The sequence below is a fragment of the Ostrinia furnacalis genome, unplaced genomic scaffold (genome assembly GCF_004193835.3).
Source record: "Ostrinia furnacalis isolate ACB-3 unplaced genomic scaffold, ASM419383v2 OfSCF7614, whole genome shotgun sequence".
Lineage (NCBI taxonomy): Eukaryota > Metazoa > Arthropoda > Insecta > Lepidoptera > Crambidae > Ostrinia > Ostrinia furnacalis.
The window spans coordinates 105221-125067 of NW_021137853.1; the positions used below are offsets into that span (position 1 = coordinate 105221).

Here is a 19847-nt window from a genome sequence, read left to right on the forward strand (position 1 = left end):
TCCGTCATATCATTATAGCGTAGGAGATTACACGAAATGATGGAGGCAGGTAATACTAGTAGGCACATACTTAGTAGGCAGACTTTAGTACCTAAAGTACATACTTACCTACCTAAACTATTAATGTACGAAGTAACTTGACTGCCTACTTATGTTAGGTAGGTTACCTTACATGTAAACTATATGTGAATTATCAAGCTGTTGCTGTTTACCCATCCTCTTCCCTTTTTGATTGACAAAACCAACGGAAAACTACAACAATTGATGAAGTTCGGGGAGGAAGCCACCGAGTGTCGCCTGCGACATGTAGAAGTGTCTAATTAGTATTCATCTGAGCGCGTGTAGTCCTCTTCGCGGTGGGGACGGGTTAATAGCCGCCGCCGCCTCCGCGCCCAGCCATATTGTACCGAGGTCTGACCAGCGTGCGCCGTACGCTCGCCCGAAACGATAATTATTCACTCTGTCAATATTTGAACATCAACGATTTCACCAGAAGCCGAGCCGGTGGCTGGGAAGGCAAGAAGTCGGCATAGCTGTTTGAAGTTATATACGGCTGTGTCACTTCGAGCCAGCTCAATCCACCGGCTTTCTACGAGGGAAATGAAGAAAACTACGATCGCTCCTGTAAAATGAAGAAAGTGGGATCGCTCCCGTAACGTTTCCGCCGGGAGAGGGCGCGTTTGACAGCTGTCATTTGCGCGCTTTCCTCTCGGGCGGACGACGACGGACGGAAATCTTTATTTATATCACACACGACGATGTTCCCCTAGAGTGCGACCGGCTGTGAACGTGCGTGACGAAAACGATACGAAAACACGACAGAATGGCGAACGAGGAGGTGTTGGGTCCGCGAAAAACGATGTTTGTATTAGTGATTGTTGTGGGGTGTTTTGCGGTGCTCTGGCCCAGGATCCTGTCCCCGCTGATCCTGGGCCACACGCGGGACCAGTTGAAGCCCAACCAGTTCGACCGGGAGGCAGGTAAAGTCGGTATTTTTAACTCAAGCTCAATGTCAATACCGCTGGACGGAGCGCGTTCGTTTGTGACTTTAATCTAATTATACGCCGCTTACGGCCGTTAAATTATCACTTACTGCAGCTGATGTCATTCTCGTGAAGAACATTAGTTTCCATGCCTAAGTAAACCGAAATTCTATGGCTGTGCACGCACACAAGCACACCGCGCACATTCCTATTTGCAATTCACAAGAACGAGATATTGCTAAGTAAACAAGTCTTGGTCCAGTTGTTGACTTTGAGCATCATATTTACTGAAGACCTTCCGAGAGAATAGCACGCTTATGTAATAAAAAATAAGCATCAGAATTGATTGCAATCACTAAAATTAGGATGTTTGAAGGCATTGTATTTGGTCAACTTTTGCATCATATATTTTGAGTAAATTGGTACATCTTTGAGTTAATATCATGCTAAATAAAACTTTATCCAATTCCTTTTTTCATTACATCAGAATGATTTATTTGAACTTTCAAAAAATATTAATTTTCAATCCGGTTTACTTTTTGCTTTATATTAATTATAATTCGATCTACTTGATTCTCTTATTGTAATGATACAATGTGTACCTTTTATCATGTGACTAGTTCTCACTCAATATGTATGAATCATTTTGTCGTTGCACAAAACAAGATTTATGTACCTGTGTATTTTTTTTGTGTGTCACGTGCAAACCCACCCATCGAGTTACTCCACAGGATGCTGTGAGGTAATGTTTGCATCGGAAGTAGCAGTTCTGGAGCTCATCAACGAAGTGTGCAACTCAGTGGTGCATGCTGACGTGAAAATATCACCGTACGCAGCTGCTGAATGTAGAAAGGCTGTGAACGAAACATGTGGCGTTGATATAGCAGCGTTTTTGAAACGCGATGAGAATGTGGGGAAGACGTCTAAGAACTTGGTCAATATTATGAAGAGTAGCAACAGTTCGTGCTTGAAAGAGCACTTTGGGATGCCACAATGGAGCCTCAATGCGCATACAGCGTTGAACTCTTGGACTATACCAGACAGTTAGTTGAATTTTACAGTGATTGGCACGCATGGAATTTAACTACAAAAAATAATTTATAACATGTATGTATAATAAGGAACTGAAGTATGCGACTAATCATGTTTGGTATACTAACATTTAACATACTAATGCATTTAGCATTAAACTTCAAAATTATGTTGTAATTATGCAAATGTATGCAGAATTACTTTATTTACCTTTGCTTTTTAAACAACTTTTTTTATCCTTAAACCTTGAAACATATTCTCATATTTTTGAATGTTTCTGCAAAACTGAATAAAAATGTATTGACTACTTGCACAAAAAAATTTTGTGGAGAGGCATTCTCTACCAGTAAACATGTTATAATAATCAAAAATGTAAACCTGTCGCCTCTAACTTTCACGTTATTGTCATTCGGCGCTAACTCCATTGAGTCACGAACGAGACGTGTGTAGGTACCTAGAAGTTAGAACTTAATACATTCAGTTTCTGCTCACAGAAAGACTTGATTCATAGACTGGATACCTTATCCAAGATAGATTAAAAGATTTTTCGGAATGTTCTGAAAACACCTTCTTTCTCTCTTTCCTTTTTCCCCTTTACGTGGGGTTAGATTTTCTAATTGGACGCACCATTTATTTTGCTCAAAGCATCGTCAATCGTCATCTTACCTCTTTTAGATAGCCAAAGCTCCTACCTATATCTCGCGAAAAGTTGCTTTGCGATCAAGCTGCATTGATCTCTTATTCTTGCTTGCTACAATTTCGTCACTCGGCGCTCTAGGCGCCAGTTGGTTTGGACCAAAAGGTTGCTCATAAACATTCAATTCCACCCTGATTATGGGTTACCGTGATTCTCGGGTCTTTTGCACATCTCGTCCATGACCGATGGTTTCTGAAAGATTTTTTTGTCTGAATTTCATCCATTTTGAGTAGGTATCTACACGTGGGCTAAATAATATGGATCCTCTAATTGGTTACTACCGCTTATAGTTTAAATTAGTGCACTCGTTTGTCTTCTAGCGAACCATTTTATAAACAGCCTTGATTTTCGCTCAAACAGGGAGTTTGTTCACAAATAGATCTTATTACATTTTCGTCATCCTCACGTGCAATATCCTACACTAGTTCTAACTACGGACTTCAATTTAACGTGTGAATTGCGTCGTGCGCGCACAAATTAGCTTTCGTACGATGATTGTGCTTCGATTGCAGCAATACCGTAGATTTTTCATTGATTTGCCACATTTTCGCGAAACATCTTCATCATCGACATTGTTCTAAAGTTATTGTAACGAATTCTTCTATCGCACAGGTTGTATGTTACATCAACTCACCCTTACCTTGCCACAATCCGATATAGGTAGGTCCCTTTCGTGTTGAATGTAAGTGCTATTGCTAAGGCTGTTATGGGCATTTTAGGACTTTATTTCTTTTGATAGACTTTCTTCGTTACTTTTGCTACGGGCCAAGCGGCAGAAGATAGATTTTCAGATAAAAGTAGTACGGCAATTAAACATGCATTACTCGCAGCGTTTAGTAAATCAATTCCTCGTAACTGTTACGAAAAGAGCTTCTAACAAGTAGGTAACATTTTACCCACAAAACAGCCGAAGTCGAAGCCCACATCAAAAACCTTTGCGAGTCACCGCCTACAGTTCCAAGTATTTAAACATGCAGAGCTAGCCATCAGTATTAGAATGATGAACTTGACTCGCGTTCCTTTGTGCAAGTGAATACAAATAGGGGCACTTTAGCTTTCACAATGCGTTTCAAGTAAGACGAGTTTGAGCGGCCTCAAGACAGAACAAAAGTTTGTCGCCATATTGTCGTGGTAAGGTCACGTCACGTGCTAACGGTTTGGGGCGACAACGTGTGAAATGTACCGACGATTTGTGGGAATTTGTTGGACCTTCTCTGTTGAAAGTGCCCCGTAACCTGTAACCTTGGATGGATGTTCCAGAATTACCATTCAAGTTATAAACTACTGAAGGTAGTTTTTGATGTTGGGGAAGTCCAATCGCACTTTTGATTGCTAGATTTAGGTGCAGTTTTAAATCTAAAGCATTATCTTTTATCATTTGAACAGAGATGATTTTGTATTGGATTTTTATGATGGTCGCTCGTTCCACAATATTTGCATCCTTACTAAGTATTGCACGTTGCTGCCAACCGGTGCTGTTGATTGAGCAGTCGTAATGTGTGGGTAGACGTCACGCGACATCTCTCTATTTGCGGTTAGCTAAGTGCACTGCAAGGCTATGTTTTAGGACCCGCTTATGGCAGACTTGATAGGTCGGTTCATCTGTAATCTTAATTCATAGTTTGGTGCCACTTTCATCCTTCACTTTACTACCATATGCGGCTGATGAAATAGTGGCAGTCAGAATCAATAGCAGTGTAGATAATTGGAGTAGGCGCCCTTCTTGTAATTATCTGATGAAGGCATTTAATTTCCTATTGTTTTAAGCCAGCGGTTCCCAAATTTATTTAGTCTACTGCCCACTTTAAGAATAAATTATATTTTAGCGCCCCCCGTTTTTGTAGTCAAGAGTCGAGCTCAGTCGGTGTCTAAGAGTTCTCCTAGTAGATGACGCCTCCCAAGCCTGTACACAACGTCCCGATTTTTTTTTCTGGGTCTCTTTAAGCCTGCAGCGCCCACAAGGGGGCGTTATCGCCCACTTTGGAAAAGACTGTTTTAAGCCTTCACATAAGCCATTGACATTGCTGAATACTGCTCAAAGTATAACAATCTTGTGCCTATTACTCTCTGTACTAGTCGTACAGGGTGGGTACATTAGCTCGTAGTACAAATAAGTAAACTAAACATTGTCAAACTGGCACCGAGACGGGCAGATTCCAAGCATAAATTGCCATAATGAGATCCGGCCGCGCCCAAACCTACGGAACAGTTAGGCCCTAAATCACATTTCCGAGATTGTTCCGACATCATAACTTGCACTGATTATGTCATAATTTTGGCAGGATTTGTTCAGTGCAATTAGATAGATAGGATATTGCTGAATGTCCTAAACAGCAAATGATTTACGTCCTACCTATGGGTGTAAAAAATATTAAAATACTCTCTTGAGCTAAGAATTAGGATGCTCGTGATAAAAACTTATCGATGAGTTTAGACGACAAGTCTATGAATTTATCGCGTAAAATCGATAAATTGCCTCGCGCAGCATCTTTTAGGCCTACAAATCAGAGTCGTCAGGACATCATCAAATTCATGATCTTCCTTACTCCATGGTCTCTTTTCCGAAACAATTGTGGAACGTTATTCTCGTGTTCTTCTAGTTATGGCGTAACATGTTGATGCCACATGGTCACACAAGTTTATTATATTAGCGGCACCTAAGTGCCTTTTAGCGTCCATACCCTGCAGTCCTTGACGCGCACATGGTTTTTATACAAATGAGGTAACTCGGTAACTCGCCTATTGCCGAAGTGGGTCACAGTGGAATTAACACAGCACAAAGTAATCCATTGTTACGGGGCTGGTGAGTCAGTGAACCATATGGTGTTGTTTCTGGTGCTTCCTGATAGGTTTTTAACTTAAAACACATTTTTTGGAAGATCCCATGAATGTTTGCTATAGGTCTTTTTGTCATAGACTTCAAATATTTGGCTTTATTATCAAATCAGGAGGTGCATTTTTTTCAATGTAAACCTGGCACCGCTGTTCATTGGTTCTATTGCAGATTTCTATACCATCGTTATACATTAGCTGTTGACTATAGAACACCAATTTATTCATTAGTTCTATTGTGGATTTATCGCAGCTATGCAGTTCTACAGCTCTACAGAGCCAAGTGCAGGCTTTAGACTTTACAATGTTTAAACGCTGGGAATTGTAAATGGGTCTACATTGGAAGTTTGGGATTGGAAGATTGGGCCCTATTCCAAGCTCGTCTTATTATCTACAATATTAATAGAGATCGCTTCATAGCGATAAGACCGCCTAATTGTACCTTATGTGTTCCTTTCTGTTTTTTTATCTGGTGTGCAATAAAGAGTATTTATTATTTTTATTAATCTAGTCCGTGACCCGTGTATCTATGATATCTATCTACATTTGAATGAAAATATATGATACTTCTAATGTGTTCAGAGTAATTTTCATCGATGCATGCTTTTTACGAAGAACGCATCTACTTAATTTCTTATTGGAATGGACGGATATGGAACTATAAACTCTTAGATGAAAGATAAAAAGATAGGAGATAAATAAAGATTTTATTATATTATTTTTTTCTACTATGTTTCATAGGCACGGTTTCCACTGGAACCCAGTTTAATGTCGTTCACGGGCCGAAGCCAAGTGAACAGACTTTTTGAAAGTATTGGGTTTGTTCGCTTTGAAGGAAGATATTAGATATTAATTAACTATCGTAGAAATATTACATGTAATCCGTCTAGATTAGACGCCACTGTCAATGCGCGCGCGCTGACTCACCCTGGCGCTGATCGCGCTAAATTAGGAAATGACTTGTTTCGGAGTATGAGAGGAATTTTTTAGTAACCGCTTTAAATAGGCCAATTAATTGTGCATTTTAATTTTGTCACTGAATAACCCAAAAACATGTTTAAAAGAATTTTGCAGATGTTCCACCATGTGTGCTTGTGACTTTTAACTGGTCATATTTGCTAAAGAAATCCTACCTATACTATCTTGTACTTACCTAAATTCCACTACATTTAGGTCTCCAAAAATACTCGTAGCTACTGTAAATAATATTTTAAATCTAAGATATGTAGATAGGTATTAAGTATATTAAGGTAAAGTCTCCTTATTGATGTAAATTCGCATGAATGTTTCAAACAAGTTTTGAGATTTTATTAACACATTTATTGAATTATGTTGATAAGGATAAAATCAGGGCATTGAACTAATAAAATTGTTTTTTTTTGTCACTAATTGCCGTAACTGCATCGTGATAATAATATACCTATTTTACTGTATGTTAGTAGAAATAATCACAAAAAAGTTGTGTAAGTTATTAATTGTATAATTAACATAAAATACCAATTAATTATGTATTTGTTTTTCAAACAAATGTTAGTCTCTAACTAGATACACAGAACGATTGACTTTTATGTGCACTATTACGGTAATTCCAGTATACTTACACTGGTCCAGTCAGCGTCAAATAGTTCGTGATACTATAAGAGGCCAAAAAGTTGACAACACAATTATTTCAATGAGGGCTATCGTTTTTATACTTAACAGTTGGCACCCCTGGCGATTGACAGGACCTTACTCTACAGTGGCGCCATCTTGATGAGTGCAAATGCGATAGTCCTCCTACCACTTTAGCGCTCACAAGTTGGTGCCACTGTCTTCTCTACTAGCAAGTGACAGGACCTTACTCTACAGTGGCGCTAACTGGTGAGCGCTAAAACGATAGCCCTCATTGTAACAAAGACGTGCTGCAAACTTTTTGGCGTTTGGATTGACGCTGACTGTCCCAAAAATCACCACTGTTTCCTAAACCACCAGTTCTTCCATGGTCTCTTCGCCCACAGCCCTGAAGCAAGTATGCCCCTCAATGCAAGTAGGCCTTTACGATGACTCAAAAAATATCCACCAATACTCTCATTTCCATAACGGTCTTGCGCTGTCCACATCCAGGTTCTTACAACGATTTTCACCAGATTGGTCAACCTAGTGCCAGTGCAGTTATGGAAGTCCTTGAGGAAGGCCTTTGTCCAGCAGTGGACGTAATTTAGCTGAAATGAACGAATGATTTTAGCGATTCTGCGAGCTATGTCGGTCACTTTGGTTCCCTTGCGGATCTCCTCATTTCTGATTCGATCACGCAGGGAAACACCGAGCATAGCACGCTTCATTGCCCTTTGGGTGACCTTGAGCCTTCTTATGAGGCCCATAGTGAGCAGATGCCGACAGCGCAGGACCGTTCGTTGTGGAAAACCTTGGGGGAGGCCTTTGTCAGCATTTGGCTGAAACGAACGAACAACTCTCATTTACTTTTCTCCCACAGCCGTGAAGCAAGAGCGCCCGTCCATGCGAGTGGGCCCGCACCCTGCTTTGCGCGAGAGAGGGCGCGCCATCCCACCAGGGCCCAGTCCGCAGCCGCGGCCACCCATCACCATGCCGCCGCACGCCAGGGTACGCCCTTCCCCCCTAGCGGGGTACTATGAGCTCGACATCAAGGTCAGTGAGAGAGAGAGAGGGAGCTTCGCTGATGGCTGGGATTACTAATGGGAAGGGCTTGCAATGGTCGTGCCAGGTGTTCGTAAAGTGTGGAAATTGTAGATTTGCTCTTTATAGTAAACTCAATGGCCGGAAGAATGTGGGTGGATGTATTTGTATCCACCCTTACACGACCACGTTTTCACCTACTGAGACGTGTGGATAGAAGATTTGAAAAAGATAGCATAGCAATGGGTTGAAATCATGACCATAAAGCTGCGTTTCCACCTGTGATGTGAGAGGATGCGTAGCGAGGGATGTGTTTGTGAAGACCCACTAGAATCGCTTCATTGATTTCTCGTCTCGGTAGATGAAGTGGTTCTATTGGTTCTTTACAAACACATTAACTACGCATCCTCGCACATCTCTGGTGGAAACACAGCCTAATTTTAAAAACTATCTTAAATTCTTATTGCCATTGCTTGAACGCACGATGAGCTGCGAATTGAGATTTCTGAGAATTTTCTGACCCTGGCCCTAGGCATTTGACTTTTGCTCTAATTAGCCTCATTTCCGATTTGTCACTTAGCTACAACTCCAAGTCTACTAGTGCAATTATGAATGATGGCATTATAAAAACAAGAGAAAAAGAAGAATTGCAATAACTTCTCTAGAAAAATACCTGGTATGAATGAAGCCATAAACATAAGGAAACCCATTGCAAACCCTTTCAATTTAACAGCAGCGACAGCTTCGCCGCATAGTCGCTTGTACCGACTAACCCGTAAGTAGGTACGTAATAATAGTATTCCGCAATAGTACGCAGGTTTGATGTCAGATTAAACAAGGTTTTGTGGAAATTAACATAGCATCCGCAAGAACTTGCTTCGCTAACGTGAAAATGGTAAGTAAATAAAGTAACGTAACTCGACAAATCTACAATTTGCTGTTGGATTCCACTGTTCGTAGCTCGAGGAAACTCAATAAATTGTTAAATGACTTTTCTTTTATGTTTCTATTTTAAACACTTAGAAAGTATATTTATCGTCGTAGTAAAGGTATCATATTTTATAGCAGACTTTGATGCATATTCTTCAAGGATATTCAATTCCAATTTCCAATGCAGCACTTTTGGAGCTTTTATGTTGGTTATAAAAATGGCATAGAAATTAGTCGATTGATAACTACTACTGATATCTTGGTAGGCCTATGTAGCTGTTGAGATTTTGAATTCAGATTACATTTATTTGATTTCTTTAAATTGTTGTGCATCATTTGGGATGATCTCTTTCCTCAACTGGTTTCAAACTTATCAATATGAATATGACAAGACAGTGTACATCAATGCACCAAACAAGTGCAGTATTAAACAACGCAGTACCCATACAAAGCCAAAACACAATGCCCACTTGAGGCGGGATTGCACGCACGTCGGCGCTTGCGCACTGCTTTTGGGATTTGTCATCTGCCACAAGATAAACGCTTTAAGCGGTGCTTAAAGAAATTACAGTAGTTCTTGGAACTATTTGTTTCAAAATAACCGTTTATCTAATTTCAAGTTCTGCCTCATTTTGAAACCTTACCAAATTAATAATATGTGAAAAAACAAATTAAAAATACCAAATTAATAATATGTGACTATCCCTGTTTTATTATTTTATCATCGTTATGTGAATTAAGTTTATCCTTATCAGGTTATTTAGGCTCTACATTTTAAACTCCTCTGCAAGTAGCAAGACTGCCAGAGGAGTTATGTTGATCTGTGTCTCGTCAGTGTTCTTCCACATTCCAAATATTATAGCTATACGCTTCCCTCTTATGCCCTGTCCTACAAGCTAGAAAGAGCCGGCTGTTACGCGCATGATGTCATGCTCATTATTTCGGGGCTTGATCATGTTGCGCTAGCGCATGTGACATCCTCGCTCGCAGTTTATCAAACGCCCGAGCCGAGGCGATGATGAATATTTTAAACAATTGAACTGCGAGTAAAGCAGATGGCGGATAGGGTGGGAATCTGCGAAAATAAATGGTGCTTCTTCAGTCAATTTTTCGAAGAAGCTGTGAAAATTCTCTGAAAATAAAATACCTGGAGCAGATGTGAATTACTCAGAATCTGAGCGCAACAATATTGAATTATAATTTCTGCAGATCACAAGAGGTCGTTGTTATAAATTTCATTAAATTAGATTCTAGCATAGTTATTTTTTAAAAAGAGTCAAAAAGATCTTTTCAAAAATTCGGATATGGGTCAAGGTTTTTAAGCCGTTTGTTAGAATATTGATTACTAGTGTTTCATAGAGATGTGAGACAGATATCGTAGATTCTACGATGGAATTCAGACCAGGAACCTAGGCTTCTAACATTTAGCAGAGCTATTGCAAGCTAGATATTACTCGTATCATTAATTTATCTGAACGGGTGTTGAAGCTGCGCCAAAACGTGTGTCGGTTCAGTGGGCCATTGTCTTTCGCGTCTATAAATCACGCGTGTTCGATGACTGAAAATGTTTGCTTATTTATGTATTATTCAGTGCCAATTGGTTTTCTACAATAAGTAGGTACTGTTGGAATTATCTTAGGAACCTGTAAAAGTAAAGTTGAAAGATCAACAAATTCAAAGACAGCTGTAATCGTATCAGGCACGATTTTAGTTAGCAGATCTATGTTAGCTTTCGCTTTAATTTTAGGCTCAACTACTCTTATCAGGGGATTTTTTATTTTAGTGTAGGTACTTTAACCCTAGCATCATCAGTACGAAGTAGGTTATTCTAATAATCTGCAGTCTATTTCAGTGAGTCATTAATAATATTATGTTTAATTTGGGGTTTGTCCAAATCTATTTATGTGGCCTTAATTTCACGATTAACAGCATAATTATCTGCTACATGATTATTTAGGAAAAAAGTATTTTAACTCTCAGTGTGAATCTCCTTTTATACATTGTTTCTCTTCTTTTTATGGCAGTGATGTCCTATTTTCTGCAAGCTTAATTTTCAAACATTAAAAAGTAGTTTAAAACCTATTCGAATGAAACACTGCACAGAGACGGAATTCTTTAACTTGTTATTCCACTAAACGGTTAATGACTTGGTCATCTGTAACACATTTTGAGACAAGAAATCTTGCTAAACATCACAGAGAAATTAACATTTGTATGAAACACCGACTGTCCACGGCTTGTCATGTAAATTGACTTTTTAAATGGTCATTTGTCGAAGCGTCTTGTTTTGTATCTTTTACTGGGCTATTTCGATCGTTGTGTGTACCTCTACCGAATTTTACTTTAGAATAAAAGGTTAAAGACTATTAAGTTTAGGCCAGTTTTCATTAAATGAGTCCTAGTGGAAATGCAGTGCAATATAGTTCGAAAAGACTTGAAATTGTGGCCAGTTTATCGTTCTATCCATTTGCAAACTTGGCAGACACTTGTATAGCTAGACCCCTTGGAAGTATGCAAAATCCATTGTAGAACATTGTCGCAAAACTGATAATATAATCATTGTCGACGATCTAAACTGCGGACGAGAAAAACATAAAGATGTTCAACAGCACGTAACCAGTATTAGTTGAAATTGTCAATTTGCCGTGACTGACGGGTTAGCAAGTACTCGCCGTCTCGAAACTTCACTTAGCATGTGACCGGTAGATTCACGTATTAGCTGCCGCTAATATTTGTAGATGGTGGACATTCTGGAAGTTTCTGAATGAAAAATATTATATTTGAAGCTTTCACGGCCATAATCACCACAATGAATGAGACTAGGGTCTCTACAGGGCACTATTTTGTGACCTTTTGATAATCGACAATATGTACATACGCTGGATGCCAAAACTCGATTGCGTTTTACGCAAACTAAATTTTTCACAAGATTTCAGAGTGAAAGCTTGTCAAGATATTGACGAATGTGTTGGCTTCCTTCTCGTGTTAAAGTATGTGTGAAACTACTATGTAGCTTACATGTAAATGGAAAGGAATTTAAGTGATGTCAAATGTCTCTATAAAAACTACAAGTAGCTGTACTCTGCTACTCCAGTATTTACCACCTAACCTTGATGTATTTAAATTTTCCTGACGTTCCTCTTAGAACATTTGTTATTCAATGTGTGTTGTAATTCTAGAGGCGCAAAGCCCTTAGCATTTCGTAGTTCCCACCATCTGACATGCCACCCTGAATGGCCGGTGAAAGTCGGTGCGATGCGCACGATCGTCGCCCACCGAATAGATGCGCGGGAGTGCCGCGCTATTTGTGCACGGGTCTAGGCCGCCATCATTTGATTTATTTATATAGCATTCGCTTGACTTTCCTAATCGAATTGACGTTTGGCAATATTTGCTTACTGGATGTCGATGTTATAATGATTGAGAGTCGTCGTTAAAATCATCTTTTACGATGATGTAATCGGTAATCTTCTTTTAATGATGATTTTCTCCTCCTCTCCTTAGTCCTTGTCTCTATATGAATGAACATTGTTTTCATTCTTGTCCTGAAATTGTATGTATCCTTTGCAACCTTGCTTAGATCTTAAGTTTAAAATTAAATGTTCTATTTCTATTTTTATACGGTTCAAATCAAATGCTACTCTCCTAATCTTTGTTGTCATCTAGTTTGCATTATCCCTACTTACTTTCGTTTGTCCCCTCTGTTTCATAGCATCTAGAATCTAGACCAATTTGCCTAGCTAGCTAGACTATCTCAAGCCGTCTCGCGCAGTTACCTAGACATGCGCGGGAGTGTCGCCCGGAGTTATTCGCGAGTGTGTCTAGGCCGCCGCCCAATGCCAGCGAACTTGATTTGTTTACGTTGACATCTGGGTCGGTGCAGCCATCTGACGGCGATGTTACGACAGTTTTCCCACATTCAAGCTTTGGGGATCTTTCTTCTGTCATTTGTCAACGAGGCCATTAGTTTTATGGCGTGCTGAATAGGCGCGTTCACGATCAGAGCTTATTCACTAGTGGCTATAAGCTTTTGATTGTGAACTTGAGCTTTTAGCTATGGTTGATATTTCATTTCAAATAAAGAATTTGCTAAGAGGAATGGCGCTTTTAACAAAATGCTCTGCACTTTATACCAACTTTGAGAAATATTGTTGACTCAACTGTTAATCTATTTTATCCCTAATTCTTGGGAAAAACTTTGCCTTCACTGGTTCAGTTTACATTGGGAGTTGAAGTTCTAGATCCTGGCTACATAGTGGTTGCAGTAAAAGGCTTTTCTTCACGAAACTTCATAGCTATAATCATGAATTAGTTCTTCCTAATGAAATCAATATGTTCACGTATGGTGGTGTTCTTTCGTCGTTCCACGTGTGACCTCATAACTTTTCCCATGTTTGGTGTCTGGTCTGTCTGACACTATGACAAGTGGCCAGCTGGCCGGCTTAGGTCTTCGACGGCGTGTATATTGCCTCAGCCATGTATTTGCGCTCTCTAGTTTCGTCGCTGCGCAAACAGTGGATTTGTTTGACAATTTCACAACGGAACGGCGCGTGCGCTTCACAGTCTTGCGATAGCTCGAGGTCATGTTTGAGCTTTACAGAATGTTTTAAATAAGACCAACCAATCTATTGAAAATGGAAAATTGATTGTTGATATTGATTTTATAGTCCTGTACTCTGTTTCTCTTTGTTTACTTTTTTCATGACAATCGGGCCTGTTAAGGCGTGAGTGAATAGGCACTTACAGGGCAGGTATGTGTCGTCCTAGACTGCATCTTATTTAACATCAGTTGTGATTGCAGTCAAATACCTGTTATCTGCTGCATAAAAAGAAAAGTTTCCATGAAGTAGCTTTTATAGTAATGCTTCTATCTTTTCCATTTACTCGCTGATTATATAGGTATCCAAATAAAGTAGCATCAAGCGTGATGATTTATTTATCGTTCCGGTGACATAACGCGCAAGTTTCGTATATTTTGTATATGACGTCACCTTTGTACGTCCGCTGGACATCCGATTCTGGGCACGCGCTATTCCAAGTCGTCGTAAAAGTAATTTATGTTTTGATAACCGTCCGGTTTTGCCAAAACAACCAGTCAGCCGCGGTCGAGGACCAACCTAATGTGTTTATGGAGCGCACACTGAAGACATTAGTTTGTATTTTTAGATTTTTTTTATCTTTGATTCGTTTATTTTTGGGCAGGTTCGATTGAGGTACTTTGATCTGTTTATATCACTACTTAAAAACATTATGTGGGTAGCATCGCAAAACAACTGACTGCAACTGGTGGCGTCATGGACCATGGTCACGTCAGTCAGTCATATTGCTGAATTAGATCTAGGTGGGTCATATCTTCGTTATTACGAAGGGCATTATTATGCCCCCCAGGATTTATTAAAAACAACAGCTACAGGAAAGCTATTCCTCTAAAATTCAAGGAGATTGGCGTTCCGCAGTTCCGCAGATAGGTAGGAAAATGTAATCACAACTTAATAACATGTTTCATAACATGATGACAAGTTTCGAAAATCTAGAAAAAATCTGCTGCAACCAAAACCAGGAGTAACTCGTGCTTATCCCAAAGTCGCAAACGTGCGTTCCACCGATGATCCCAAATACCGGAAACCATCAACCCGTGGTGTCGTAAAGCGGGAACCGGTATTTATAAAATTATAATCCCAGCAGCTTAGTCTCCCAGCAGCCGTCAAAACGATCGGCGCCGGTAATTGGCGACTGCTCGATGCATTAGCGATCTCGATTTACGATTTATATGATTTGTACTCGGGTATTGTTTGTGTGACTTTAGTTTCTGGGACTAGTTATCTTGTAAGAGATTATTTTGTTGTTTACTAGTTTAAGAAATGGTTAATCAGGTGAATAAGGTATTTTAATTAATTTATTATTCTGCTTCTGATCTTCTGGTATTCTAAAAGTCTTGGTTTGGTAAATTAATCTACTCATTTCATTAAGTTCTTTGCTTCTTCGTTTCTGATTACCTTTTTTGGAAAAATCTGGAATTCTACCAACAAATTGATTCTTCTCAAGAAACTTTAGACGATTGCATCATACGGACTGATGCAGTTTCGCATCCATAATTTTTCCTAAGTTTGCTACCTAACCTAAAGTTTTTAACAACAATGTAATTCCAATTTATGCACAAGCTTACTTAACATGTGTTTCATTACTTTTATCAGCATGCAACTAACAGCAATACACTTTTCTGATTGTTTCGTGACCATACTCTACTTTATGGTGGAGTAAATTGAAATAAATGACAATTATTCATGGCAAATTGCTATGAAATCTGGGGCAATAGTTGACCTTCTAGACTGCTGATTACCTACCTACTAATGTAACTTATGACTGTTAGTTCTCTGTTAGTGTTTGGATACCTTTGAGATGTTTGCAAACACTTGAAGAGCTATATGAAATAGTTACCCCTTGATTCAATGATTATTTTCCTACTCATTCTGCAGCGTGTGAAGCAAGCACTCCTTTATTTAAAAAGGATTTGTGTGCAAATTTCTTCTGCAACATTAGTTTTGGTTCATGTAGAGCTTTTTCCGCCATTGTGTCTCAAAATATCTGTCACACACAACCAAGACTCACAAGTTTCTTCCAACCTGTGATTAAATATTAGATTTGTATGATGATATTAAATTACTGTCAGTGAGGTTAAACAACTGTTTATGTTAAATCATTTTAGCTGTAATACTCGTATATTGTATCTCTCTCAAATAATGATAAAGATGAGGATTTGTCTACTTAGTACTACCCAACATTGATGAAACAATCGCTGGTCGTAACAGCGTATTAAACTTGAAAACGACTGGTTCATCCAGTGTCTAAGTAGCTCAGATGGAAGAGCAGTCGCCCGGCAAGCGAAAGGTCGTGGGTTCGATTCCCGCTTTAGGCATTTCGATTTTTTCAAGTGGTTTATAATTTAGTTTGAGATTTGAGATGCAACTCTTAACGCTTAAAAATTATAATAACTAAATGATCATCATCATCATCTCAGCCATAGGACGTCCACTGCTGAACATAGGCCTCCCCCAATGCTTTCCATGTTGCCCGGTTGGTAGCGGCCTGCGTCCAGCGCTTTCCTGCTACCTTTATGATGTCGTCGGTCCACCTTGTGGGTGGACGTCCCACGCTGCGTTTTCCGGAACGCTACCTCCGCTTCAGAACCTAGCTGAACTAAATGATCCGGTATTAATAATCCATGTTGTGTCCCTACAGCCGCCCCCAATCCCGGGCATGAGGCCGCCCCTGGGCTCGCCCGGGGGCCCCGTGGCCGCGCCCAAGTCTTCCATGGGCTTCGTCATGCCCATCTACACCATCTGCATCATCGTCTTCTTCGTCTACACGCTTAGCAAGGTGAGTTTATTACCTACGCTTCTTACACAAACCATCACAAACTAAGGCTGGGTTGCACCACCTTACTTTAACTTTGACAAACGTCAAAAATCTGTCAAATTCCAAAAAAACACCGGTTATCGTTAAAGTTACGATGAAAGTTAGGTGGTGCAATTCAGCCTAAGTATTAAACAGATTGGAGGAATCAGTGGATAGAAGTAGATTAGAGGCGAACTTTACGTACCAAATGGACTTGTACTTGTGTACTTGAAAAGCTTATGAAATAATCAGTTTTGAAAAGAAAGGTGAATTAATGGCTCTTATGTTTTGGAAATGTTGGTTTATGCAGTCAACCTAGCTGATTGTAGGCGGGGATCAGTTTCCATGGCGTGCAAAGTGGAAGCCTGTAAACAACCAAGATGTCTATTACTTAATAAAATTATTATCAGTTCTGCTTGGTTTAAGCACAGATGATAACATAGTTTGGGGCTAGGATTTGTATCACTGATTCGCTCTAAAGTTCAAGTCTCACTCGGGGTTGCCCTTAGGCTCGGTGCTTAAATTTTGAGGTAGAGGCTCCTTTGCTTTTACAGAAAAACAGTTGTCATCACCTGAGGGAAAGTAATGATCAGTAGGTCTAAGATGCGCGCCGCGATAAGCGGTTATCACGCCATTTTATCGATTTTGCACATACATTTTGACGTCGATAAAAGTTATCACGGCGTGCATCTTAGGCCTACAGATATAATTTAGTAACAAGCTTAACCTGGCTATTTTACATTATTTCTTTATCATTTATCTGATTGTACCCGCCACAGATACTGTTCAAGCGCACCGGCTCGACGCCCTACGAGGCGGTGAGCCCCGACCCTCAGTTCAGGAGGCGCGTCTTCAGGGATGACTCCAGGACCTCGCCTGACAAGCTGGGTAATTACACACTTTTGTTAACACTTATTGCTGGGGAATAAAGGTTTTTGTGGAGTTAAAACTGCAATGGAGAACGTAGTAGGTCAACCGAATTGGGAACTAGTTCTGTCCCGGGACGCCATGAAGTTGAGACTAGACTAGAAAGGGTTTGCTACACGGGGTGCGTTCTGCGGGCAGCAGTCAGGTCAAAATAAACGTGACAAAGCAATCTGTCAGCGGTTCAGAGGGCTTAGTGTGAGTTTATATCAAACGTCCTCACTAGTGAGCTCATTGAGTTCATTATAAAAATATATGAAAATTTTAGGTCTTGAAAGTATCCGCTAGGGGCGCTGTATAATCCGTCATATACTTAATGTCATTTTTATAAGTACGCGCTCACTAGTGAAGACGTTTGATATAAACTCACACTAAGCCCTCAGATTGCATTCTGTGCTCGTTCCCGAAATGTCAGATTCAAATCGCATCAATACAAAATGTATAGAGACCGAAATGTTGTTCATACGTGATGTGGGCTGGGTTCACTGTTACCTGACCGATACCGACAGAACGCATCCAGTGGCAAATCCTGAAATGTGTGAAATAAAGGTCAGTCACATTCTGTCTTTGTCGTCGTTACTGCTATCAGCTGGTGGAAAACTGCGGACTGCGCAACCGCGGCTGTTGCATTACCAATGTATCAACCATCAAATTTTAAAGAGTTTTGTGCCCGTTTTCACCATCAATCCCTAATTTTTAAGTGACCCCTATGTAAACAAAATTCCTGTTATTTGATACCATATGGATCACTTAAAAATTAGGGATTGATGGTGAAAACGAGCATTAGGCCCGTATTATGAACGCTCAGGGCGTTTTGTTCGTAGCGGGAACGTAGATGTAGTTTCATAAACATTTACGCTATGTATTGTATAACTTATTGACAAAGTTTCTATGTACTATATTCTTGCGCATGCAGGCCCGAAGGAGCGAGACACGAGTAAGTACACATTTATGTTCATTTCGATGTCGGGTGCGAACAGGAAAACGGGCCCATTGATAAACCCTGTGTTATCGGCTCTACGTGCTCTGATTTACTATTGCCGATATAAAATCGTATAATTGGATAGGTGGTTAACAATGGATGGTTAATAAAATTGTTTTAGAATCGAAATAAATAGCTAGCTCTGTTGAACAGATGATACGTAAAATAGTTGAAAACAGCTGTTGCTGATGCGGAAAAGCTTTGAAAAAGCTGTAGAGCCAAAAACATACACCAATTATATTATAGAGCTTTAAATGGACTTGTTTTTGAGTTACCTCAATCGATGCCACCTGAAATGAAAGAAGATTATCTCAGAGATTAATTAATTAAATACAGATGGTATTATCGTAGACAAATTCTACACTTTTATCGACTCGAACGCGATGTGTAGTCGACGTATAGAATTGACTATATTTAACCAACGTTTAAGAATTTGACGATCGTCTGGTTTGTTGGTGCGTGACCAAACTATGAACTGGATAATTTAGTTACTAGCTCGAAGGTTCTGTGGGCCTTAAAGCAACTACTTGTGTATGGTTAAAATAACCATAGTAACGCTGGCGTTAGTGTGAAATACCAAAACAGGTTGAAAATACTTTGTACTGTATTCTGCGGACCACGCCAATTTGAATTACGTCAAAGATTAGAATAACGCAGAAGTCATTTTAAGATTGAAAACATTTTATGCCTAAAAATTTGCAAGTGGATATGCACTCGTAAGAGAGACCTTCTTTGTGCCGTAAGGGCATAGATTTAATTATGTAAAATATCATTTTCCACTTACAAATAGTCGCACTTACTCGGTATTGTTTCAATTTTCATCGGGCTTCATTTTTTTTAATAGCTTTTAAGAAAAACCCGCTTTTTTATAAAGCAAACTGTATATTGATCACGTAATTAGTTTAACGAACGATCTGGTAAAGGTCGCGAGAGGAGCCTGGATTCGGGCAGAGCAGGTCCGTTCATTGCGTAAAGCCTTGGGGAGGCCTGTGCCCAGCAGTGGACGTCATTTGGCTGAAACAAACGAAGAAATTAGTTTAAGTGTGAACTATAAAGCCTTGGGGGGGACCTTTGCCCAGCAGTGGACGTCATTTGGCTGAAACGAACGAACGAAGGAATTAGTTTTTAAGCGTGAACTATTATAATACTCGTGCGTAGGGGACGACGAGTTGGAGGCGCTGCGCGCGCGGCTGGCGGAGACGGAGCGCGCCATGCAGCGGATCGTGGGCCAGTTGGCCAAACGCGACGCGGTACGGTGCCGCTGGTTGATGAAATTATGACCAATCGTCTTACTTTTATCTTTCACTAACTGTGTACGCGTGTTTTTTCTGTTAGAATATTTTTTCCGTTTTCACAACATTTTTTATCGATGGCCTATACAAGGATGGCGAACCTTTTTGTATCAACGTGCCACTTATCTAAATGTTTGATGTAGTCA

At 39.9% G+C, this 19847-nt stretch overlaps 1 protein-coding gene across 10 annotated transcripts in view; it reads left to right on the top strand.

Annotated features, from left to right (window-relative positions):
- Positions 1 to 584: 584 nt before the first annotated feature.
- RIC-3 (RIC3 acetylcholine receptor chaperone) overlaps positions 585 to 19847 on the top strand; it is a 34589-nt gene continuing 15326 nt past the window's right edge. Inside the window, exons 1-7 of one of the 10 annotated variants that reach the window (XM_028322346.1) lie at positions 603 to 980; positions 1715 to 2026; positions 8018 to 8190; positions 16348 to 16485; positions 17283 to 17391; positions 18344 to 18364; positions 19568 to 19659. In XM_028322346.1, the coding sequence (XP_028178147.1) occupies positions 824 to 980; positions 1715 to 2026; positions 8018 to 8190; positions 16348 to 16485; positions 17283 to 17391; positions 18344 to 18364; positions 19568 to 19659 (1002 nt within the window). In that variant the 5' untranslated portion in view covers positions 603 to 823. Of the gene's footprint in view, positions 981 to 1714; positions 2027 to 8017; positions 8191 to 16347; positions 16486 to 17282; positions 17392 to 18343; positions 18365 to 19567; positions 19660 to 19847 lie in introns of all 10 variants that reach the window. The other 9 variants (XM_028322341.1, XM_028322338.1, XM_028322343.1 and 6 more) reach the window with 9 other exon arrangements.